The sequence below is a fragment of the Pagrus pagrus genome (genome assembly GCF_965226575.1).
Source record: "Pagrus pagrus genome assembly, chromosome: 21".
Taxonomy (NCBI): domain Eukaryota; kingdom Metazoa; phylum Chordata; class Actinopteri; order Spariformes; family Sparidae; genus Pagrus; species Pagrus pagrus.
This window is the reverse complement of record NC_140208.1, coordinates 8,483,927-8,507,215: the sequence shown is the minus strand read 5'-3', so window position 1 is coordinate 8,507,215 and position 23,289 is coordinate 8,483,927. Positions and strand designations below refer to the sequence as shown.

The following is a 23,289-nucleotide window of genomic DNA, read 5'->3' as shown; positions in this document are numbered from 1 at the left end:
ACGCAATCCCTCTGCTGCCACTACAGTTCTGCCAACATTTCTCTTCAAAATAAAAGCCTGAAGATGCTGAAACAGCTGTTGGATATTCAGTATTTTCAAAAATATTCTATATGCCGGCAAATATGGAGATATTCGATATTGTCTAATATCAGCCCAAGCATAGTTTGAATATTGCTTCACCAAAACAAGTAGCTACAGCAGATTAGACTCAAGGTGGAGAGGAAAGTAGAAGGTGACATTTTACATTTACTCATTCATTTAGTCTGTAATGGAGACATGAAAGCTGATTGTTCTGTACCATAAATCAAGCCTTCACGATGACGGCGAGGCTTATAAGAAACCAATCCAAATGCTGATGGTATCATTATTCCAAGGCCACTACACCGTGGAATCGAAATTTACATCGTAATAATAAGTTAAAGCAAGAAAACTTTGTCTACTGCCAGTTTAATAAAGAACTTAAAACAATAAATGATCTAATTTCTCATCCGCTTCCTGCTGATCATCTAATGAATTAATCAACTTATTTACTTGCTGATGCTAATTATTTTCTTGAGTCCACATAACTCACACTCAGACCTCACACGCACACATGATAACACACACACACACACCCCAAAGCACTCCACTGCTTCACAAGTGTGTTTCATCCTCTGCCATGCTCAGACTCCCGATGTCCTCCCTCAGGCCCTCTCAGACTCCCCTCGCCGTTGATCACCACAGCCTGGCCTCCCACACTCCACACTCTGCTGCGGGATTATCCACCTCTCCCATGTTGCACTCGCACACTTTCACCGTCGCTGGATTCGCTGCTTCCTCTCCTGCTGCCTTGCCCTCTCTTTCATCGCTGCACTACACACTTTAATATACTTGCATGCACTCGTTGATGAGAAGCGAAATAGGATAGGAAAGAAAATCATTCTGGATACTTCTGTCCTCTTGAGTTTCAAAGTTATTAAATCTTGAATCGCCATGTTAAAAATGAGGATCTAATTATACATTATCCGCTTGCGTAGCTAGATTCAAACCTTGATGCACTGGGTTTGTGTAGGAAATGTATTCAGGCCGGGATTTCTCTTAAAAACAGTGTGGGAATGTGTGTCACTCTTGCCACGTTGGAAGGCAACATCTGAGACTCCCTCCTCAGTCTATTCTCCACAGTCCTCCTCTCTGACTGTGTGAACGTTTGAACGTGTGTGCACGGACTGGCTTGCGCGAGTTCTTAAATCGCAGAGAGAGCCCTGTAAATTATTGAAAGTTTAGGTTGATGCTGCAGAGCTCGGCCTGCTTAGAAGTTTCCCCCCACAGACAGGTAGAGACAGTGTGGTAACTCCAACTCACTAATGTCAGATCCAAGGAAAATTGGCCCACTTATGACAGCCGTACAACTGCCCCATGGGTGTTTCCCCCCTCCAACAGCAAAGATTCACTATGTTTAAATCATTGTGGCTGCATCAGTCACATTTATCAGGTTTCTCAGCACAAAATTAAAAAAAGTATTTCAAGAGTTCTGGTTTTTGAACAGCAGTAGTAACATGTTTCTGATTTATTGATAAGACAACCTGATTTTTTTGTGATACCTGTGAACAGATTTCAGTGAAATTCGGTGGAGAGAAGCCGGCAGTTGAGTCTATATGAGTCTATATATTTCTTTATTAAAGGAGAAATCCCTTCTCAACCACTTTAACATTGTCCGAAAATGCTTTTGGGGAGATTGTTTTAGCCCTTATTCTATGGTGATGTTTGTGCTGACTGACTACTTGTACAAGAAGAGCTTTGATATCCAGCTTCTCAGAATCTGAGTTAGAGTTCTGTCTGGATTAATCAATAAGGATTCCCACAGATTCTTGAAATCCTTGAACATTTCTGATCCTTTCTGAGAGTGACGGGGTTAACGTTTTTGAAAATATACATAAATAGAATAAAATCACTGAAAAGTCATTAACAGTGATTGATAGGGTTGCAACAGTACAATAACCATCTCAGAAACGGTTGATTAATGTAACCAGAACAGAAATGTTTCGGTCGAAGGCACGCTTTGTTGCACTTACAAAAAATATTATGTCCTGGCCGACATTAAACTTGATATAAACTTGAAATAATGTTTTTTAAAATAACACCAATACTGTTGAGAAGCAAATGTAGACGGTATGATAATAGTGAACTTTAATATCATGCTATACCTTGAAAAGGCTGCAACCCTTGTGCTTGAATTTGTGTATTTTGTGCAAGAATAGAAATACGAATTTTTTTTTATATAACGTTAGTAAGAAGTTTACGTTTCGCTGTTTGTTCACACATTCAAGCCCCTCTCCTTTTTAATTGTTGAGTGAGCTTCTGCAAAGCCAGCTACTTCTCATTAAAAGTCCTCAGTGTTGGAACAGTAGGTAACATTGATCTATGTCTCAAACTGTGCTGTGTCGAGTAGAGGCCGACTGATACTGGATTTCTGGGACCAATGTCGACACCAGAACTTATTCTGGTTCCAATATATTAGCTTATATTCTTACATAAAAACACGTTTTGCCTCAAATGTGGTTATCAAACACTTGATAAAGATATGTACATAATGAAGGCAGGAAGTTAACTGTAAACTTAACTGTGAATTTAGTATTTATAAATCACCTCAAGCATGTTTTTTTGCATATTGTAAGAGTAAAGAAGTGTTTTCTTATCAGCACATATCGGACATAATACACGCTGATTCCCATTTATTTATGATTTGTGAGCCAATACTGACTTGATAATATTGTTCGGGTTCTTGTGTAGTGTCTCTAAATTTGGCAAATTTGGTCTGGAAAGTGCTTGAATTTGATATTTAAGAAGTTGTGAAAACGCTCATCAATTTGCACTTTTAACCTCAAAATCTACAAAATTATGTTAAACAGGGGCAGCGGTCCAAATTGGAAGTTGAGTGTAGAGCAACAAAATGAGTCGTAAAACCTCACTCTCCTCTTTTTTCTGCCTTAAATGCTTTCATTACAGCCTTATGTGCGGGATGACTCATGTAAATAAAGTCTGCTCCGTCAGAAGTGTTAATAGTCATGTGGGAAATGTAGGAATCTAAGAAAATGCTATAAAAAAGTGCAATTAAATGAGTCTTTGAATGCTCTGAACATGTGTCTGTGTTTTCCTCCAGGGTCCCACCCAGTGGCACGTTCAGATCATCATGGAGAAGCTGCTGAGGACTGTCAACAGGACGGTCATTTCAATGGGCCGCGATTCCCCTCACATCGTAAGTTTGTCCAATTTTCTTCAGCTACTAGCTTCACTCCCAAGACTAGCTCTGTTTCAATCTGTTACTTTTTCCACTGGCTGTTACACACAAGCACACACACTCTAATTTAAAGGCCCCAGTACCACAACTAGTTTAAGTCCCACAGGCCTGCTGCTACTCCAGTCCCATTCCACGGCTATCATTAAAGGTAAAGTCTACCTTGGCGGAAAGCTTTCACGCAACCCCGATATGAGAGTGGCTTTGATCTGCTCGTATCGTTCTCCAGCCGGCTGTTTGTGTGCCTTTTTCTGCCGTTTCATGATTTTTTTATGCCATGATCCCTCACTTATTAGAACATTTCTGATGCTCTGTGCTGTAATCTAATCAGCCCGCCCTCCTCCGACGCCGTTGGCATCCTTCCCCCCAATCACTGTCTCGGCTAGTGCTCGGTTGCAATTATTGCACGCCGTCTGCCCGATCTGTTTTCATAAGTCAGAAAAAGTCCAATAAACAACTTTGAGTGGTTCTGTTGCGGCGTGTTCATGCTTGTAGTCATCAGAGGTGCGTGTAGCTGTTGACGTGACTTTGAAGATAATAAACATATGATGTTTTTATAAACGGTTTTATGATGGAGATCTCTGAGGGCACTTACAGGTGCTGTTACATCCCACTTAAAATGAGGTAGGTGATGAGAGAGACATTTCCTCTACACCTCAAGTATGTATAGGAAAACGGGGAGTCGTATAATGCTGAATGATTACACTGACACTGATACAGGTTGGCGTAGCATCCTTTCCCCTCCTTTCTCCGGTTATTTATCGTGTTTGTTGTGTGCGCGCAGGCACAGCACCCTCTCCGTCTGTGCAGCAGCAGGAAACGGCGTCACCTGTTTAAATGGAAGCTTATCGGCTTTTATTACCAGTCACCGAGCAACACCAGCAGAGAGAGTGATTTAATAAAGCCAACAGTAGCCAGAGTTATCGCACACTAATCATCCAGTGTGTGTTTGTGAGTGTGTGTGTGTGTGTGTTATGTCACAGCGCTACAACACGTCTGCAGCAGCACTCATCCTTCGTCCTCTGTGTCCTCTTACCCTCCTCCTCGCTCTTCCTCTCACGTTTCCTCTCTCTCCAAGTTGCAGCGAGAGTGATTTTGCAATCGCAGAGATTCTCTAGCTCTTCCTTCACGCCTCAGTCTAAAAGTATATCTGCGCCAAGCTAATTGTGTAAATAGACAGCCTCTTGTTGTGTAACAGATCTCCAGCCTGCATTTGCTCCACATAATGTAAAGCAAATGAAGCTGTGAGTTGAGCTGAGGCCACCCTGCCGCCCCGTCTCTCCCAGCCAGCTGCCTGGAGGGGGGTCTAAGGACTCCTGCTTACTCTCCCCGCTCCAGCTCTCCAATCCATTCATTTTCATGCCAGGCCATACAGACTCTGCATCGTCCCCGCCTGGCGCACGGTCAGAGAGTTTGGAAAGTGGATTTTCGGAAAAGATGTTACAACTTGTACCAGCTGCCTCTGCAGCTCAGACACGTCTCCTGCCATTTTCCCCCCTCTGTTGTGTTTCGCTGCAGTCGGGTTCTTTTGATTATGTATTCCAGATCTGACACTCGCCAACCACTTTGTCCAAAAGTAGGGATGCACCATATTGTAATTTTGCAGATACACTTCATACAGATATCAAGTTATTTTGATTGATATGCTGATATATGCACGTTTTTATTCCCCACCGAGTCTCTCCTGTTGTATGGAAACCCATTTTCGCCAATTAAAAAAAAAAAAATCATGGTAAGTGATTATTATGAGATTAAAGTTGAAATTTAAAGATCGGTGCAGTGGTTAGCGCCTATCTGAAAAGGGTAATAATTATGTTATAATCAGCCCAAATTCTGAACCATCCATTAATGGTTCAGAATTTGGGCTGATTATAACATAATTATTACTTTTTTCCCTAATAATTCTATTTTTATCTCATAATTATCACTTGCCATGATTTTTTTAAATCAAATAATTATGACTTTTTATCTCATTATTTTGATTCATCGTGGGAATATTTTCATCTTATTGTTTTTTTTTTTCTTTAACCGGCAGAAATGGGCTTCCACTGTTGCTGTATTAGCCAACTCTTATTACGATGTGACAAATATAATGCCCATAACGCTTTTCAAAATGTACACATTCACAGGGCAGAATAAGAATACTGCTGAGTCAACAGTTAGAGCGTTGTCTGAGGTTCATTTCAGGCCGATGCCAGTATTTCATTTTAAGGCCATTAACAGCTGATACTGATGATGGCATGTCGATATTAACCTGTATCTCTACCTAAAAGGCTATCGACACTCACGCAGGCAGCACAAGCAGTCTTCTTCTATATTTTATTACACTAAGTGCATCCATTTCATCGCACCTCACCCGCCTGTGGCATAGGTAAAATGATTTTTTCTGCTGAATGGCCAGACCAGACCAGCTTCCTCTCTGGTTGATAAAAGTGCTCTACCCCTGTGGCCCTTACTGAAACTCTCTGCTCAGTATACATGTGCTCTGTTTGCCCTCTACCTTACTTCACTTCCTTATACACAGCTTGCATATTGTCCCCACTGACCCCTACCTTTTTTTCAGCACCGCCTCTATACGTCGCCAGTCACTGTACTTGACTGCCTTGACATTTTCTAAGTACGTGCATAATATTTAGCATCACAAGCAGAGTGTCCTTTTTCCCCAGTGGGAGTTAGAGGTCACATTAAAGCTTTGTCTTTGAACACTATAGCTCTTTCACTCACACACTATACATTATACAGTACTCGGGACAGAGGCTGCATTTGAAGCAGGTCCTTAAATCACTATTTAATGATCAATAAGGTTGGTGTGAATTTTTAACAGCTATGAGACCCAGTTAGCGCTGCGAGAAATGTCGTCGCTTTCTAATCAGAGGACTGTTGTTGCTGCCGCTGGGTGCTGCTGCCTACTCTGCAGGCAGATTGCGCCGCCGCTGCTGCTCACACAGCACCGCAGCCAACCAGCGACCTTGTTCTTCTGAGTGGCAGCCTCTTACATTTAGATTTATGCATTAACGTTCTACTCTGTCTCCCGCCTCTCTCTCCCTCTCTCCCTCTCGCTCTCTGCTCTCTCTTCTCTTTCTCCTCTCTCCGTGTGGTGGTGGACACAGAATGTTGATGAGAATGATCACAGTGACGGCTCGAGGGCGTCTGTTTTGTTGTGTGTTGTCACTGCAGTGCTACGCCTGTTAGCAACTTAGACACAGCATCGCAGGACGTTTGCCTCATTGGACATCCGAGCCGGCAGTGTCTTTTATATTCATGTCCACCCTCGCGCAGGTTGAGATGAGTCCTCGTGAATACATTTACACTGGGATAGTTGCAGAAACATTTCGGCTGTCCCTGCTGAAACGATCAAGTTCTACCTTTATGCCCTTGAATTACATTTCTTCTGGTTTAAGCCTCTGGATGAGTCCTGCAGATACACGTAGAAAGGAAGCTGCTGCTGGAAAAAAATCACTGTGTTACATACTTCTGCAACCAAACCGATGAAATGAGCCTTTGTGTTTTTCTTATTCCATCACAGCCGTAATGACCTTTGCCTATTTTTTGTTATGCATTGTTAGGAAAGACCCAAATGTCAAAATTAATCATATAGTATACCTAACAGACCTGAGGATAAATTGGAAACAATGATAGACAGTTGGCTTATCCTTAATGTTGTCTAAATGACCTATTGAACTTTTCATAGCTGCTCTTGAGGACTGTCCGACAACAGGTTGCGGTGCTGGGTGGCTGCAGTGCTTCACGCTTATCCCGCCGATTTCTCCTGCAGTGTGCTGAAAGAACTGCAGAGGAAGGACTGCATGTTATTGATTGACAGTATGGGGCTGACCAGCTATAGGGGCTGGAGCGCGTTCTTTGCTGCATGCACTCACTGACCGAATATATTGCAACAAAGCCGACTCAATGACGTCTATTCAGGTCCTCTCTCTGTATCACTCACTCTCTTCAGCTCTCGGTCTTTGTGTCTCTTTTTGTTCACACATTTCCCTCAGCATCTCTCTTTTCTGTCCTCTCACTCCCTCTCCCTCTCTCCTGCTGGCCAGACTGGTGCAGAGCTCTTACAGAAGAGAAGCATAGTGAGATATGGCACTGCATCATAATGCCTCAAACATGCACTTATCACTCACTCGCTGCCCCTCTCCCCACCTCTCCTCTCCTTTCCTGTGCTGAAACTTTGAGCGTCCTCTTGGGTTTATTGACCCTGCAACAACTCATGTCAGGCGTGCGCTCGCTGTCAACACTGTTTGAGAACCGCTGGGACTCACGTGGTAATGCTCGCCGCCTTTAAACCACGGGAGGACTGCGGTTAAAGGGTGTAATGCGATGGTGCACTGGAGTTCTTGCTTGTAGCCTCGGTGCTGTGCTGCAGACATCCACCTGAAGGAAGCCCAATGGAGAAGGCCGAGCTACGGGTGAGAGGAGGGCGGGCAACATTGGTTCCTGCAGCTGAATGCATCAGTGTGAGGGTGACTGTGCCTCTCTGGGGCATTTAGTCAGAGTTTTGACGTCATCGATTCGCCTCGTTGCTGGTCAGCGGCATCACGAAGCAGGTGCACCAACAGATGACCGTGCCCGAAAGCCCATACACGGCCTTAAAGTAAGGGTTACTGGTGCGAGATTTGTGCTGCGAGTGTAAGCTTTGGATCAGGTTCTAAGGCAGGTCGACTTCCTGCACTAGAAGCCCCTTGCTGCTTATCCCTCTGTTGTATTCTGCTCTCGTGTTGTGCCACTACTACATCAAAGAGGTGCAGGGCTGATTCTAGGCGGATTTTCAACCTTATCTCCTGCTTATCATCTCATAAGATTGTAGAGTTGATTGTTTTGCATACAGAATTTTCAAACCAAACCAAAGTAAAATTCACATTTACAGGGTTGGTGCACCCAGATTACAACAGAAAACAAACATATTTCCTCTCTTACCCCATTGAAGCCACAATGCAGATTACTTTGCAACCCAGTCGGCAATGTACATCATTGAAAACCATGTTTTTATATCGCGACTTTACGCTTCTTTAGGCTCAATTTTCTCTCTTATGCTGTGAAAACAGGAGATCATGCTTTGGCTTAGAATACCTGTTTTGGTTGCCACAAAGATGGCTTCTGATATCCCAACTTTTCGTCAGAAATACCTCATCTCATCTCATCTCATTTTCTTTCCGCTATTTCCCTATTGGGGTCGCGGAGTGTTGCCGCTTTTATCCCCCCTTTCGGGGGGTTGCGGGGCTACTGGGGCCAAATCCAGCTCTCACCGGGCGAAGGCCAGGGTACACCCCTGGATGAGACGCCAGTTCATCCAGGGCCCTCTGATGGCAGAGGCTGCCTTGCAGCTTGCAGATTGCAGCTTGCAGCTGCACATCAGGAGCAATTTAGGGGTTCAGCATCTTGCTCAAGGATGCTTCGGCATGTAGCTCAGTTCCGGCCAGGGGAGCCGGGGTTTGAACCAGCAACCTTCTGGCTGCTGGTCACCTGCTCTACCCACTGAGCTACAGCCGCCCCCTCTTTGAGGTATTCTTTGGCTTAGAATACCTGTTTTGGTTGCCACAAAGATGGCTTCTGATATCCCAACTTTTCGTCAGAAATACCTTCTTCTATAATCTAGATAGCATTTTTTTTGTCATTTGGTTGAGCCGACCCTTTAACTGGCATTTGCCTTGATGAAAGTAACGTCCTTCTCACTGTTACGCAAATGATACTCGGTCTCCTTCAGACTTTCAGAGCTCTGTAGATATCTGTTTTTATTTTTCATATTTTGCATATTAAATATCTTTATTTTTTTCTTTTTTAAAAAAACAGTATAAAATACACAGTATTGCACATAATAAATCAATTGCACTTCTTTAAGGTACAGATAAACATCTAGTTCTCTCTTGATGCTACAGCATAACTACTGAAAGAAACCAACCTGGCATGTACAAGAGTGGAGGTGTGAGTCACATGTAGCCAACAGAAAGCAGCATGTTGGAGCTTGTGAAAGTCAACCCAGTAATATCTAGTAGCTAACTTGGTGTTTTTCGTGTGACAGTAGATAAAGATGTTACTTTTATGCCCTTGAAACCACTTTGGCGCATTTCCTCTCCTCTGGGGCAGTGTTTTTGGCTTTGAGAGTGACTTCGGTTTTATGCTCCTGCCGGCATTGTACAGTAATGTTGTTTTCTTTTAGTTATTGGCTGCTTTCCCACCCATTAAAATGGTATTAGCCCTATTTGATGCTATACAACATATATTTATATATAGTAAATGCAAATATTATTTTGGCTGTACATATACTTTGAACCCTGTATGGAGCCACTACATGAGTTTTTACTTTACAGTCGATGTGATGGGAAGCAATGAGCAGGAGATAGTAAATAACCAAAAGGGGGCGAAAGAGAAAAAAGTTTCTTCGTCATTCTCTTTAAAAATTGTTTTCTTGAAAAGCTAGAAAATATCCTGCAAAATCGGAGGGTTGTAAAAAGCATGCAAGGCTACACGCTTGCCACCCTGCACTGTAGAAGCCCTGGTTGTGATCAGAAGTGGCACATTCAGTCTTTCTGGCTTGGTTTCAGTAGCTATCTCGGTAGCTGATGCAGGACACTGCGGCAATACAATCACAGCTATCTTCTGTTACCTTTCACATGTGCTAAGAACCAACAGTATTTATTATACTTGGTTTTGTGACTGAAATGATAAAGAATCTTTATTAAACTTTGTTTTTTGATGACATTTGACTCTGTGTATTCCCTCTTTTCTTTTTGATGTCGGGTTTCAATCACCATATGCGTTGTGAGGTTAGTAAGAACTAAGCTTGACGTATGAAAAGAAATTAAAGAATCAGAAGTTATTTACCTCCTATGCACTGCAGTTTTTGAAATGCACAACTCCCTTCACAGCAGCTCAAATAAATATATTCCACTAAACCTTAAAGTGAGTGTATATAGATATATATTTATATAGAAAAAAGTACATTGACGTCTAACTTTGCAAATGTTATTAAGAAAATAAGTGTTATTTATTCATTCTTTACTTCAAAGTCAGTTGATTCAAGGAGACATTTTAGCAATGGATAGAAAGTTGATCATAGAATTCCAATAAACATCTCTGACTTCTTTGTCCTTTAGGTCTCTTCTTTAGATATTATGAAAGTCTTCAGTCTGTCATTGTTAGTAGGTGATTTAAATGTGTGAGTTAATACTCAAAATAGTTCTTTTTTTAAATTATTCTGGAGAAAATGTATCCTGAACAGTGTTAATTGTGCTTTGCAGTACGGTGATATGCTGTCGATGTAGACCTCAGAGCATCGTGGTTGACTCGCCAACCTCTCCTGGAGGTTGGGGGGAAAAAAAGACAAAGTCCCAAGTGGTGAATAGAAATGTGACGGTCACCGGACCATTTTCATAGAATGGGACCCCACAGACGTCAGCTAGAAAAATATATGCAAATAGACAGAGGGAAATCAAATTCGTCTTCTCACCTTGCTGATCTCCAAATATGTTGCTCTGGTGTAATTTCACACCCTGTTTGAAGAAATTAGTTCAAAAATAACTCTGAATCCGTTTTTGGTAAGCATGACATTTTGAATTTTCCATGGAATCCACCCTTGTGTCCCATTAGACATCCTGTCATCTTCTAGAAGGGGTTCAGTATCCAGTGGTTACCAGGTCTAGAAAAAGTAGATGGTGATAAAGATGATGGATAAACCAAACAAGTATGGACGACTGGACAGATGCGTAAATCCTGTGCATCGGTAGCGGTGGGAAGTAGACGGTCCTGTGTTTTCATAGGAACCAAAGTTTCCAGCGAGCGTGCTTCTTGGAGTCAGCTTTGGACTTGCGTTTTGGGGTGGAGGTGAAGGCCTCCTGGGGGTAAGGCAGGGGGGCGAAGTGGCCGTCGTCCGTAGGGCAAAGCCTCTTCATCAGCGGCTGCAGCTTATCCTCCTGTATTTTGAAGTCCAGCTCCACACTGCAGCAAACACAGACAGAAACACAGTCAACTTAAACCATAGCTAACTGCAGCATGCAGGTATAAACACCACCTCATCCAGTTGCCATCACAGCAGATGTGAACACATTGCACATGTTTTTCTTAGAAAATATCCAGGCCCATGGCAAAAACACATGCAATTTTGTGACCTCAAAATACCCCTACATGTGAATTACTAACTAATAAACTCATTATAATTCTTAATAAATTAACACTAACTTTATATGCATATAAAATAGTTGAAAACAGCTTAGTGAAAGAGCAAAATGTATGAAACTACATAAACTTGCATGTCTTTCAAGATTATGCTTTAACAACTGATATAAACTATGTATTGCTGTATTTGAAATCTTGTTGGCTTCATGATGCATCAGTCATCTGGAGGCTGGTGTGTAAGTAGCTCAAGAGAGAAGAGAAAGAAGAGAGAGTGGGTCACTTGTCTCCACGATTACTTATTGGTTGTTGTAGGCTCTAGGATGGGCTTAGAAGCTCATCTGCTCAAACGAGAGCTGTCAGTAGGTCTGTCAGTGCGTCTGACATTAATCTATAAGAGTTTGATATAGTCAAACAAACAAATGCACCACTAGATGCCACTAAATCCTACGTACTGGACCCTTTAAATGACATAATTATCCATTTTATTGTAGTTTAGTTATATGCCTCCCTGTTGTCTGATTTCCTTGCTGTTTTTTTCTTGCTGCTGTTCACGCAACCCAAACACTAGCGTCACATTAATCGTGTAAAAACCCAAGAAGCAGAAATGATCTCTGCCATTTCCCGGAGGACTTTTATTGTGAAAGATTTACAGAATTATTTTGAATGTTTAGTAACACAAGGTCACTGTTTTATTCTACTCATTACATAAGTGCAGTCGAAAATTGAATTAGAAAGAGTGAATGAGTTATATAGCACAAGTACCAGTTATTTATTTTGCTGACCCCTCAATATTTAATTTAATTTGAAGCATGTTGATGAAGGTTTTCATCCAGGTCATGGTGACTCTAAGTGTTGTATCGTAGGCAACAAGTCCAGTTGCCTACGATACAGCAATTTATTTTGAACCAGCATTTACTTATTTGAACAGGCTGCAAACCTGGTCATTATTTGTCTTTTACTATGTATATTCTTCCTTCATTGACACCGAAACCACCCCGTTTTTCTTTCCCCTTCACTCTTCTTCTAATCTTGACATGTTTTGACTTCCTCACTCCCCCTCTAACCATATTAAGTATCTACGTTGTGGCCCGTTCTCACTTGACCCCCGCACAAGCATCTGTCACTGCTCAGCCTGATAAAGCGACCTACATTCCTTGCCTGCTTCATCCTTATTCCCAGTAAAATCTCCCAATTTAGATTGTTGTTTTTTTTATTGCAGCTGGCTGCCCACTTTGGCTTCTGCCGCTGCTGTCGTTCTTTCTTTTTGCATTCTTATTGTGATTCATAAAGCGAGAGGGAAGCCCATTAGTATTTTTCCCAGTGAGGAGTGCTGGGTCAATGGAGGGGTGCTGATCCCAAGATCATTTGCTTTGCTAAAACTGAGATCAGAGCTCGGGTATTGATGTGAGCCTTTTAGGGTTTTGGTTTATATCATGTTGCTTTGATCCCAGCACAATATTACAACAACAGCAAATGGTAATAGGGATGCGGAATGATTTAATTTGTGGGATTTTCTCAGTACACGCACAATTCACAGTCTTTTCCCTCTCGGTGTACTCCACGTTCCCCCAGGGTCCTAGGGGATTTATCTGGACCAGCCATCATTGTAATCCCACGCCCGCGCACATCTGACTGCTAGGTTCTGTTAAGTGAAACTCAGATTACAGCCTTAGCTGTGGTAAGTGTAGGGGGACTTTAATCTGCTAAAGCCTCCTCCAGCCACTAGCCTGAGTCAGGCTGGTGGTGTCGACGGCGGGGACTCTGACGGACGGACTTACATAATGGCAGCAGGATCCACCTCATGAATACTGCAGTTTGTCTGGCTAGACGCTGCCACTGTGAGAGATTATGCAGTGTCAAGGTGAGCTGGCAGTAAGCTGCCTGCTCTGATTGAAATACAAGGCATTGTAATGATTGCCCGCTGCACACTAAGACATCTTATTTGACTGACTAGTTTATAAAATCTACATCAAATAGAATTCCATCAAAAGATGTTTGTAACGATTAGTGTCACAGGTGAGCTGTAGGTGCAGATTATATGCACACGTTATCAAATGGCAGCTTTTACTATGTGCGTCGATGCCTCTAGCATTGATTGGAATAGAACAGACATAAATGTGGGTGTCAGACAGTGACTGGAGTGAGTGTTGGGTGCTGAACCAGACATTCAGCACTTTGCATTTGTTTGACTCAGGCCTTTACACAGTTCCAAGAACACTGCAGCTATTAGCAATAAATCACAGGCTGTTAATTACACTTGTATAAAACCACTTCACTTTGTGGGAAGTCTGTTGGAGTTTGGGTGAGCACATGCACATGTCTTCTGCATGTAAAAACGGTTGCATCTATGGATCAGTGGAAAGGACCATTCATCTAGTGCTGATCGTGCCAGATTGGTTGCTAAAACTGACCAATGAATAAGTTATTTGTCAGTCTGGGGCCTGTACTACAAAGTGAGTTCAACATACCCTGAATATGTTTACGTTATCAGGCTTCACCAACCCTAAGAATCGCAATCCCGGTCACATGAAGGTGGTTATTAACTCTATTAGTCAACCCAGGTTTTCAACAATCAGCAATGAGCACATTCACATTAAAGGGGAGGTGTTTGCAGCACATGGCTAATTAAAAACATGGACAAGTCTACTGGCAGCTGAGCAGAATATTTTATAAAAAAGAAGAAATATATAACATTAGACAAATAGAAGTTAACCTACATTCCAGACCAAATCAACACAGTTACAGCTGCTGAATACAGGTAGGATAGCTGACAAAAGATCACTGACTATGTTAATGCTTGACTTAATAAGCTTAAAATATCATTGCCCCACCATTAGAGCATGGGTAGATCCAACCATAATTGCGTTTGTGTTATTCTATTGATTGACAAGCGTTGCTTAGATGTATTCTTATGGCGTGTATATGACAGCTTTAGCCTTATTCTGTCATCTGCAAACCCCTGTGGTGTCGACATATCAAAACATAATTCAAAGCAGTAGATTGGTCAGAAGATGATTCTTTTAGTCATGTTGATTTGTTATCGCACTGCACCCTGGTAAGAAATGCACCGCTGTCGTAGCCCTTAAAACTCAAAGTTTTCCCTGAAGTTACCTCTTTAACCACAAATCATGCTCTGTAGTGTAGGCCTCGGGTGACTCCATATTTCCAAATCCTGTTTCACACACCTTGTTAAACAAGGTGTATAGATATACATGTTAATACTTGAATTTGTGCCGTACTAAAAGGCAACAACCGCCAAAACGTTTGTTTTGCAAAACCTTGCAAGCCTCGAACCAAATTTTAAGCCCTGTGCACAAAATATGTGTTTTGTTTTTCTCAAAATTACTTTTTTGAAGCTCCGGCAAAAAGATTTATCCTGAGGTTTCTCGTACAGCACAGCAATCTCCAAAATGAAACCTTTGCTTTGAAGAAGTAGATTCATGCTTTGATGTTATTTAACTTAGACTGCTGCAGCTCTCTTCACCCAAAGTCTTTCTCGCATCCAAAATTCAGCAGCAAGGGTTTTCGCAGGTTCCAGGAGAGGAGACCATATCTCTGCCTGCACTAGTCTCCATTTAAAATTTAGAATGGGTTTCAAGATTTCATGTATCACAAATGATTGGCTGCTGACTGCGTATGAGACCTCATTAGCCCGCTGGACACCACAGAATGTGCCCTTAAGTCTGATAATAAGCGTCTCCTTTTTCCGAAAACCCACCATATTTTTTAGTTTGATTGAGCTGTAATGGTCAGAGTCGGACTAAATTGACTTTATATTCCCTTTACAAACCTTTAGCTATAAAAATGCTTTTACCTGTTGCCATATAGTTTCATCGTGACTATTTTATCCACTCTGGTTTGGATTTTATTAACATCTCACTGGCTTAAATTTACTGATTCCTCTATGCTGTATGATGCTCTCTTGCCTAATTTGAGGCAAGATGTTGTCCTAAGATGTTCTATGAGACCAGTTATAGATATTCGTTTTTGCTTTTGGTCAGGCCCAAGGGAACTTAACTACATGTGTGAACACATTCCTCTGGGTCATGATGTATAATAAGATCACGTTGTCTTCTGAAGTCAAACTCACATATTAAGCGTAATTCATGAGCTGCAAAATTAACAGGCAGCTCAAATAACTGTCGTAACGCGGCATCAAAGGATTCCTCTGATCAATGGCTGTGTGTTTGTCAGAGCGTAATGAGTGTGTGGTGGTGTCACTGCTGAAGCAGTATGCTCAATATTTCATTGTGAGTATTTCATCTCCTAAAAAACCTTCAATTAATCCTGTGTAAGGGCACAGAAAGAGACTCTTCACTGGTTTTTTGGATGTCTTTGGGGTACTGTAGCTTAATGCTGCATGAGTTTTTTGTGGGAAGTGTTTCTCACACACACCAACACAAACACACAGATGCATGTAACTACGATAGGATTTTCCCTGCACTTCAGTGTAAGCCTCTAATGCTGCTGAGGCTGTTGTTGCTGTGCATCCACGGCTTCAGCCCTGCATGGACACGCAACCGTTTAACCTGATTTTAAAAAAACAGTATTATTTTTATAATATTTTATTATACATAACAGTGTAGATAAGTTATCAGAACATTTCAGTTCCTAGTACTTGTGTGCCAGTCTTTGATTTATTCAGCTCTTTCATTTGAGTTGGTGCCTTTGAAGGCTTACTATACAGTTTCTTAAGACTTATTTTAGGATTACATGTCTATCTTACTTATTACTTCTCTTCCTTTCAGTGGATATTGATGTCCACTTGTATCCCTCTTAACCTTAAATTCTGCTCTTGTTAATCTCAAAAATACTTTATTATGTCAAGTATATCAAAATGGCAAAAAAAAAAAAAGAAAGACCAGAAAGAAAGAACCAAAAGACCTTAGAGAAGGAACAGAAAGAAAGATCTGAAAGACCAGAAGGAACAGACGGAAAGAACCAATTGAAATGAACTTTTGGTTTCCTTTGTGGAAACTTGTGTACCGACTACTTGTTACAGCACTGTACAAGACAGTGCACCTCCCCCCTACACACTCACACCCACACACACACATACTAAAAGTACTCCAGTTTAGTCCCTCTCAAGCTACAAACAGCCCCATCTAGACACCAGATCCTCTGAACATATCAAGGTCATTTACAAATGCATAGTATTCACACTCAGCCTCCTTAAACAACAAACTGTGGTCTACCAGCCCTGAACCCTACAACCTGTAGCACCTTGTGAGCCAAGTAGCCAGTTGAGCACGGCTGATGAATAAAAAGAAAAAAGTCAAAGGAAGAAAGACTACACATCTTTGTTCACATCTGCCATGTTGTATCTGAGATTGTTCCCAAATAGATTTATCAATCAAGTCCTCATGTCTAAGTGACAAAACAGGTCTGTAGTCAGTGCTGTCTAAAAATGTCATACACCCGTATGGTTGATGCAGATGTAACATAGCTACTTTCTTCTCTGTAGAGCCATTAGTCGCAAAACTGCATAAGGTTGCTTGTCAGGAAAACTTAGCAAATAACCAATGCTATAGTTGTTTTGATTCACTCACTGTTTTTTTTTATGTCTTAATACAATTCTGCCGCAGCGATGTGTTAAAACTTCAGCTGTAGAGGCAGGCATTGAGTAAATGGCAGCGACTGGGGATTAACCTGTGAGAGCAGCCACTATATAAATGGTTCAAACATCAAGTTTGAGTCCGTGCCTCGACCTTTTGTTGCTTGTCGATCCCTCCCTCTCTGCCGTGTTTCTTGTCAGCTCCCTTGCTACACACTGCCCAGTGAAACAGAAATGTCATGACATGACTTTTCAAAAGACAAAAGTTCACGCTGACATCTGAGTTAATATGTAGAAACCCCGTTTATACGTCTCAATTTCTGTATGAAGTATGAAACATGTTTACATGCCTCACCTGACATGTTGACACCGCTTTATATCATGTTTGTGATGTCAGGTTGTAAATCATTACTCAGCTACAATCATTTGAGTGCCCTTTCATGTTCATATGCTACCTGTATAAATGTTGTGTCACAGTTATTTTGCAGGCTTAATACAGCTCTATAGCTGTATTATAGTCAGACCTATTCCTTAAACACACTTGAAGATCCCCAGCGTACATATTTGAACAACCTGTAGATTCGTAAGGCCCTGAACACAACATAAGTCCTGGAGGCTGTTTGTTTTTGTCAAGCAGAATCGACCCTTCAATTAAATTTGCTACTCTTAACAAAATCATAGCTTTCAATCTGCCTTGAGAATCATACGATGCGGAGGTAAAGTGGCCTGTGGCTTGGGAAAATCATAGCAAGGAAATTTAAATGTCACCGGGAAAAAAAGTGTGCATAATTTCATTTGGCGGGGGGGAAAAAAGCAGAGTGAAAAGATAATCATCTCATCTTTGAAACATACTCAAAAGGCCTTTTAATGAAAGATTTATTAGTCTCTACCCGGCCCAGTTATCAGCATCTCCTTATGAAACTGTCACAGGCCCGCATGCGTCGCTCCACATTTTGATTTTTTTTGCTGAAAGCGAAAAGTGAAGCGTTGTTGGCATTTTCCTGTCCCCTGCCCGCCACTCCCCAGAGTGGGTCGTTGGATCGGAACAAATTGAAGAAGGCACTTTGGACCTTGTCAGTCTTTAACCTCTCTCCCATACTCATTCTGACTCTTTATTTGTCTCTCTCTCTCTCTCTCTCTCTCTCTCTCTCTCTCTCTCTCTCTCTCTCTCTCTCTCTCTCTCTCTTGCTCACTCCCATTCTTCCCGTGTCGTGCTCCCGCTCTCCAAAAAGTGTATATAGAAGAAAAAAAAAATCATCATCACTGACACACACACCTCTCACCTGCCCTTTACCCCACGCTTTCGTGTCTTTATCTCCTGTTGTCTCCCCTCATCCGCTCCCTGTTTCACATTCTCACCCTGCCTTCCCTTTTTTGTTCTCTTATCTTCCCCGGGTGTGAATGTGCTCTTCCCGACTGTCCTCGCTGTCTGTCCCGCCGAGGATCCGTCCTGTAGCTATGGTAACCAGCTCGCCACCATGTTGGGAAACATCATTATGCTTGCACAAAAAGAGATATCTTCCCCCAGCAGAGTCGTGCGGTAGGACAGCCTCGCTGCTCAATAATTTCCATATGTTATAATGTAATCAGCTCTGCAGCCTTTAGCAACGCTTAATTGATTTTCATAGCCTCGCACAATAGATCGGAGATTTTTTTCCCCGTCCTTTTAAATACCCATTCCTTTTTTATTCTTTATTATCTTTCTCATCATCTGTGTTATTCAAAGAATGTTTTATCATCAGATAGTTAGGTTAACGATCAGCTATGGTTCCTCTATTCTGAATTAATTGCAAGACATGTGAGCTATTGACAAAATTAAACTGATTGGAACTAACCGTAGTCCATTGTGAACAATGATACCCGGTAGTGGGGGACTTTCGTAATCACAACCACTTAAAACTATCTCCCTGTTTGATCAGCACATTAGCTCATATAAATGCAGTGTGAGGAAAATGAGATTACAGGGTTTCTGCGTCAAGACACATCACGACTTAATGCCCGTGGAGTTGAAATAAGTGGAATGCATTTCAAATCCCCTGGCTTTTCTGCACCATCCCGTCTGTCTCCTTTTCTTCCTTTGCAGCGTCTCCCTGTGTTTGTCTCTCATGCTTACTCTCTGACTTCTCTTCTTCTTGTCATGCCTCCCCTCTCCCCCACCTTTCTCAGTAACAGATATTACATCACCTGGCACGATGGAATGAATCGCACTAATCTTTTCATCCCTTTCTCTCCTATTCTGTTTCAATGTCATGCACGTTGTGTTAAGCAACGAATCCCCAAGTTCATTTGAACACACACCGTTAGCTGTTGGGAGGAGATAACCGGAGAGACGGCGAGATAGAGCGAGAAAGTTACCGAGGGAGGATAAAAAGAAAGAGTTCAAGATGGTTTGAAATGAGGAGAGTGGAACTAGACAAGGACAAGAGACCACAGCGAGCTTGTGTATTCTGTTTGAAGTCCGTGCCTACAGACTACAGCACCATATTGATCCACGGCCGTTGTTATGCTAAGGATGGCCTCTGAGATGATGCCATATACTCCTGGACAAATTGATTATGCTGAAGAGTGCACGGCTGGCTCCTTACCGGGCTGCGTTAAAAATGATTTATGGACCCATATGTCCAACCCGGTCATGAGCTTCGTCATAAACGCAAGAGTTAGGGGTTTGGCCCTGGCACAAAGACACAAACACACTCACAAAAAAAAATAAAAAATCGTAATAGATATTATAGACAGCTATTCTTCCCACGTTCAGTGTGTGTTCCATGCATAGGCTCTGCATCCTATCCCGTGTTCCTCCACCTCCGGAGAGGTTGTTTTCATGGAGATCTAACTAATTAGATTGCCTTTTAATCCTCCTGCCTGTGTGAATACAACTGCTATATTTGATTCTGTGTCCAATCAACACAATTCACCATGCCAAGCGGGTCTCTTTAAAGGAGCACTCGGATCAATTTAACAGATTTCAAAACATCTCACTTTGAAAATTTCTGCCCTTTTGTCAAGTTGAAACCCTGCCAGGAGCCGGCAAGGTTTGTCAAATACGAGCCTTCTGGTTTGTATTGAGTTTCTGTTTCTCTGCACTTCCTCCGCAGATGAAGCGTTTCAATTGATTGTGGCAGATCTCTGAAGCCAAATGGAGAGTTGTGATGTTAATATCACAGCGCCTGTTTGAAGACAGTTGCCATTGTGTGCGCATGATCAGCACTGAGGTCTATGAATGATAATATTCATTTCTCTCTTGGAATTTGAAGTTCAGGTGGGATAAATCTAGACAAGACAGCTATGTTGGACAAATCCCAAACATGTTTGTATAATGAGCTCATATTCAAATTTTCACACTTAATCATAGCTTTTATTGCTGCCCAAATTTTGCACATTTTAATCCTTCATTGGGAATTCAGGTCATGGCGATATTTATATGAAACACCTTTCCCATCACACCACTGATTAGTATAGGTACATTTTGAGCTGCAAAGAATATCTTGACAAAAAGAACCACATAATGGAGCTGCTCATATTTTTTATTTTTGGATCTGTTATGCTGCTGCAGTTTGTGCTCACAGATTAAGGCAGAGCTGAGATAGAGGACAGGTAGACCAGAGGGAGCTGGACCTTCTCTTCCCCAGGGTCAAATCACACAGAGTTAGCATTAAACACGGTGCTGACTAATTTATAATACCGGGCGGGCTCCAGTCTCAGCAGTCTGTCCCCATTTCATCCACCCTTTAACTCCGAACACGACCCATTGCCTCTTAATTCCCCTATGCCATGCTGTGCTCTTCCAATGTCCTTCACATCATGTGCCATAATTCAGCTCACCTCGCTTCATCTGGCTGTCATTGAATTGTTGTAAAAACGGCTGTTTTTGTTGTCCACCCTGCAGCTATGTGGGAGAACTACCTCAATTTAAACACACCAAGCTTTACAACACCTTCCTCAGTGCAAACATCAGAGGGAACAGAGCTGTGCCCCGCTCCTTCATTTACAGAGCAGTCGACTGAAGTTTGGCCAGTGGCTTATCAGTTATTGAGGGCAGTGGATAGAAGATGATTTAAATGGCTCATCAGAGGCAAAATGCCGACTGAGTGGAGCAGCAGTGTCCACTAAAAACAGTTTTATTGATCGCCTCTCAACCTCCTACTCTTTAAATCTCTTGTCTCTCTCAGCTTTCCCCACTCCTGTTCTTTGTGACTGTTGGAATCAGACTTTGTCTGAGCAACGAACAGAAAAACAGTCAGACACACGTAAACATTTGTACACACAGGTTTTGTCATGCACTTCCAGCAGTGAGCAAAGTGCGGCCATGGGGTCTGCAGACTGTCGGTCTCATTGTGCATCACAGAATACAACACAGAGAACTTTGAGATGACTGAGCTGTAAATAGTTGTTACTTTTGTCCTGTTATAAATGTTTGGATGTTCTTTAGCCCATCTAGCAACACTGCTCCAAGGATGGCATTGTCTGTCAGTCAGTTCACTGCTTTAGTCCAGAATGAAATACAGTAACAACTCTTGGATGGATTGCCATGAAATGTTGTACATTGGAGGATTGGATGGTGGGTTTGGTTAGTTGGTTGGTTGGTTGTTCAGTTGGTTGGTAAGTTGGTGGATTGGCGGGTTGGTTTGTCCGTTGGTCACTTGGTTGGTCGGTTGTTCAGTTGGTTGGTAAGTTGGTGGATTGGCGGGTTGGTTTGTCCGTTGGTCACTTGGTTGGTCGGTTGGTCAGTTGGTTGGTCGGTTGGTCAGTTGGTTAGTTGGTTGGTTGCTCAGTCAGTTGGTTGGTAAATTGGTGGGTTGGCTGGCTCTACTGAATGCCAGTCTAGTTTGGGATTCGTTTAGTCTTTGAATTGTCAAAAAATACTGACAAATGCCCATCACAACTTCTGAGGGCCCCATACACCAACAGTCAGAAACAGAAAGGGGTTCTATTTACATCAAAGGCTCACATCAGGGAAGCTGGAATCAAACATTATTGCCACTTGTTCTTAAAAGCTACTTCAACAATTATCATAGTTGATGCCATTATTATAATCTGCCGACCGACTCATCGATACATCAGCTTCCTTTCTCAGCATCAATTATCATCCATAAACACAATCACACAAGAAATCCAGACAGGAATGTATTTGCACATACACACACATGCCTTAATAAAGAGATAATTATGCACCCTGGTAACTAATGACTTTGGACTCACGACTGTACTGGTTGTCAAATTAATTGATCTTAGGTTGAAATTGTGCAGAGACTCAGTTGGCTTGGCAACAGCACACAGTGATGATATTTCACCATGTTTTAATGGTAATTATTTTCACCTTTCACTGCCCTGTGCTCATTCATTATATATGTATCCTCTCTCCTTATTCAACCTTGCACCCCTTTGTCTCTGAACCCAGCTGACCCTACACCTGCTACACACCCCTTCAGTAAATAAAGTGACAATGGAGAGGCTGACAAAGATGTATAGATTCAGAGAGAGCGCGGCGTGTAAATGTCACCTGTCCCCATGTGCTCGTTAGCAGCATCCACATTAGCCTTGCTTCCCCTGTGCCTTCCCTTCCTCTCTACTGTCCTTTTTCCACCTGTTCACTTTCCCTCAAGGAGAAAGGACAAGGCACATTTGGATCATCGTGTCTTTGAAGAGGAATGGCCACTAACCTGTAAATAATGCATGCGCTGTTCCGGCATGTGTCACAGTTGGCCGTGTCCTGTCCGGTTCGATAGGAGAGTCTGCGGGGAAGATAAGAGTCGTGAATGAGTAATTACAGGACTCGTTAAGCTGCTCTCTCGCACCTTCCTTTCTCATCTTGTTTGTCGTCCCTCGTTAGCAGGAGCGAGGTAAATGAGGCTGATGAGGAGTCACTCTGCCCTCTTGAGTGGCCTGTGTCCCGCAGCCAGGGCACAAAGAACGCTGTGTCGGCCATTAGCTGTGGTTGACTGATTGGAGGTCAGATAAGGCAAACTAGACTACAGAGTGAGTTTCTGGGCTGCTTGGAAAGGAGGGGCTGATCAAGGACTTGTGTCGGGATTGTGGCATTACCTTACAATAACTTGAAATGATAGAAAATAGGTTGGGCTGCAATAAAAAATATTTTAATTATCAAGTCCATAGTGGATTTTTTAAAAATGGAATATCTAAGAAAAATACTTAATATGGTTTCCCAGAGCCTAATGTGTCATCCTCTGTACCTCCTCCACTTTTTCCACTATCAAACCTTTTTACACACTAGAAAAATCCCACCATTAATCAATTTAGTACAGGATAGTGTTGTAAAGTAGACAGTAAATTATGCTCAGTGTGAACCATTCACTACCTGAAAAACTGAAAGTTAATGGAT

At 42.1% G+C, this 23,289-nt stretch overlaps 2 protein-coding genes across 4 annotated transcripts in view; one reads left to right on the top strand and one right to left on the bottom strand.

The window, feature by feature from the left end:
* dock1 (dedicator of cytokinesis 1) overlaps positions 1-23,289 on the top strand; it is a 203,865-nt gene that overhangs the window by 78,228 nt on the left and 102,348 nt on the right. For both annotated transcript variants that reach the window (XM_084342187.1, XM_084342188.1), the window contains exon 27: positions 3,140-3,235. In XM_084342187.1, the coding sequence (XP_084198313.1) occupies positions 3,140-3,235 (96 nt within the window). The remainder of the gene's footprint in view (positions 1-3,139; positions 3,236-23,289) is intronic.
* The window catches only part of insyn2a (inhibitory synaptic factor 2A), a 33,484-nt gene continuing 19,214 nt past the window's right edge, over positions 9,020-23,289 (bottom strand). The window contains exons 3-4 of one of the 2 annotated variants that reach the window (XM_084342189.1): positions 22,610-22,681; positions 9,020-11,218 (exon numbers count right to left, since the gene is read on the bottom strand). In XM_084342189.1, coding sequence (XP_084198315.1) covers positions 11,035-11,218; positions 22,610-22,681 — 256 coding nt within the window. In that variant the 3' untranslated portion in view covers positions 9,020-11,034. The remainder of the gene's footprint in view (positions 11,219-22,609; positions 22,682-23,289) is intronic. The other variant, XM_084342190.1, reaches the window with a different exon arrangement.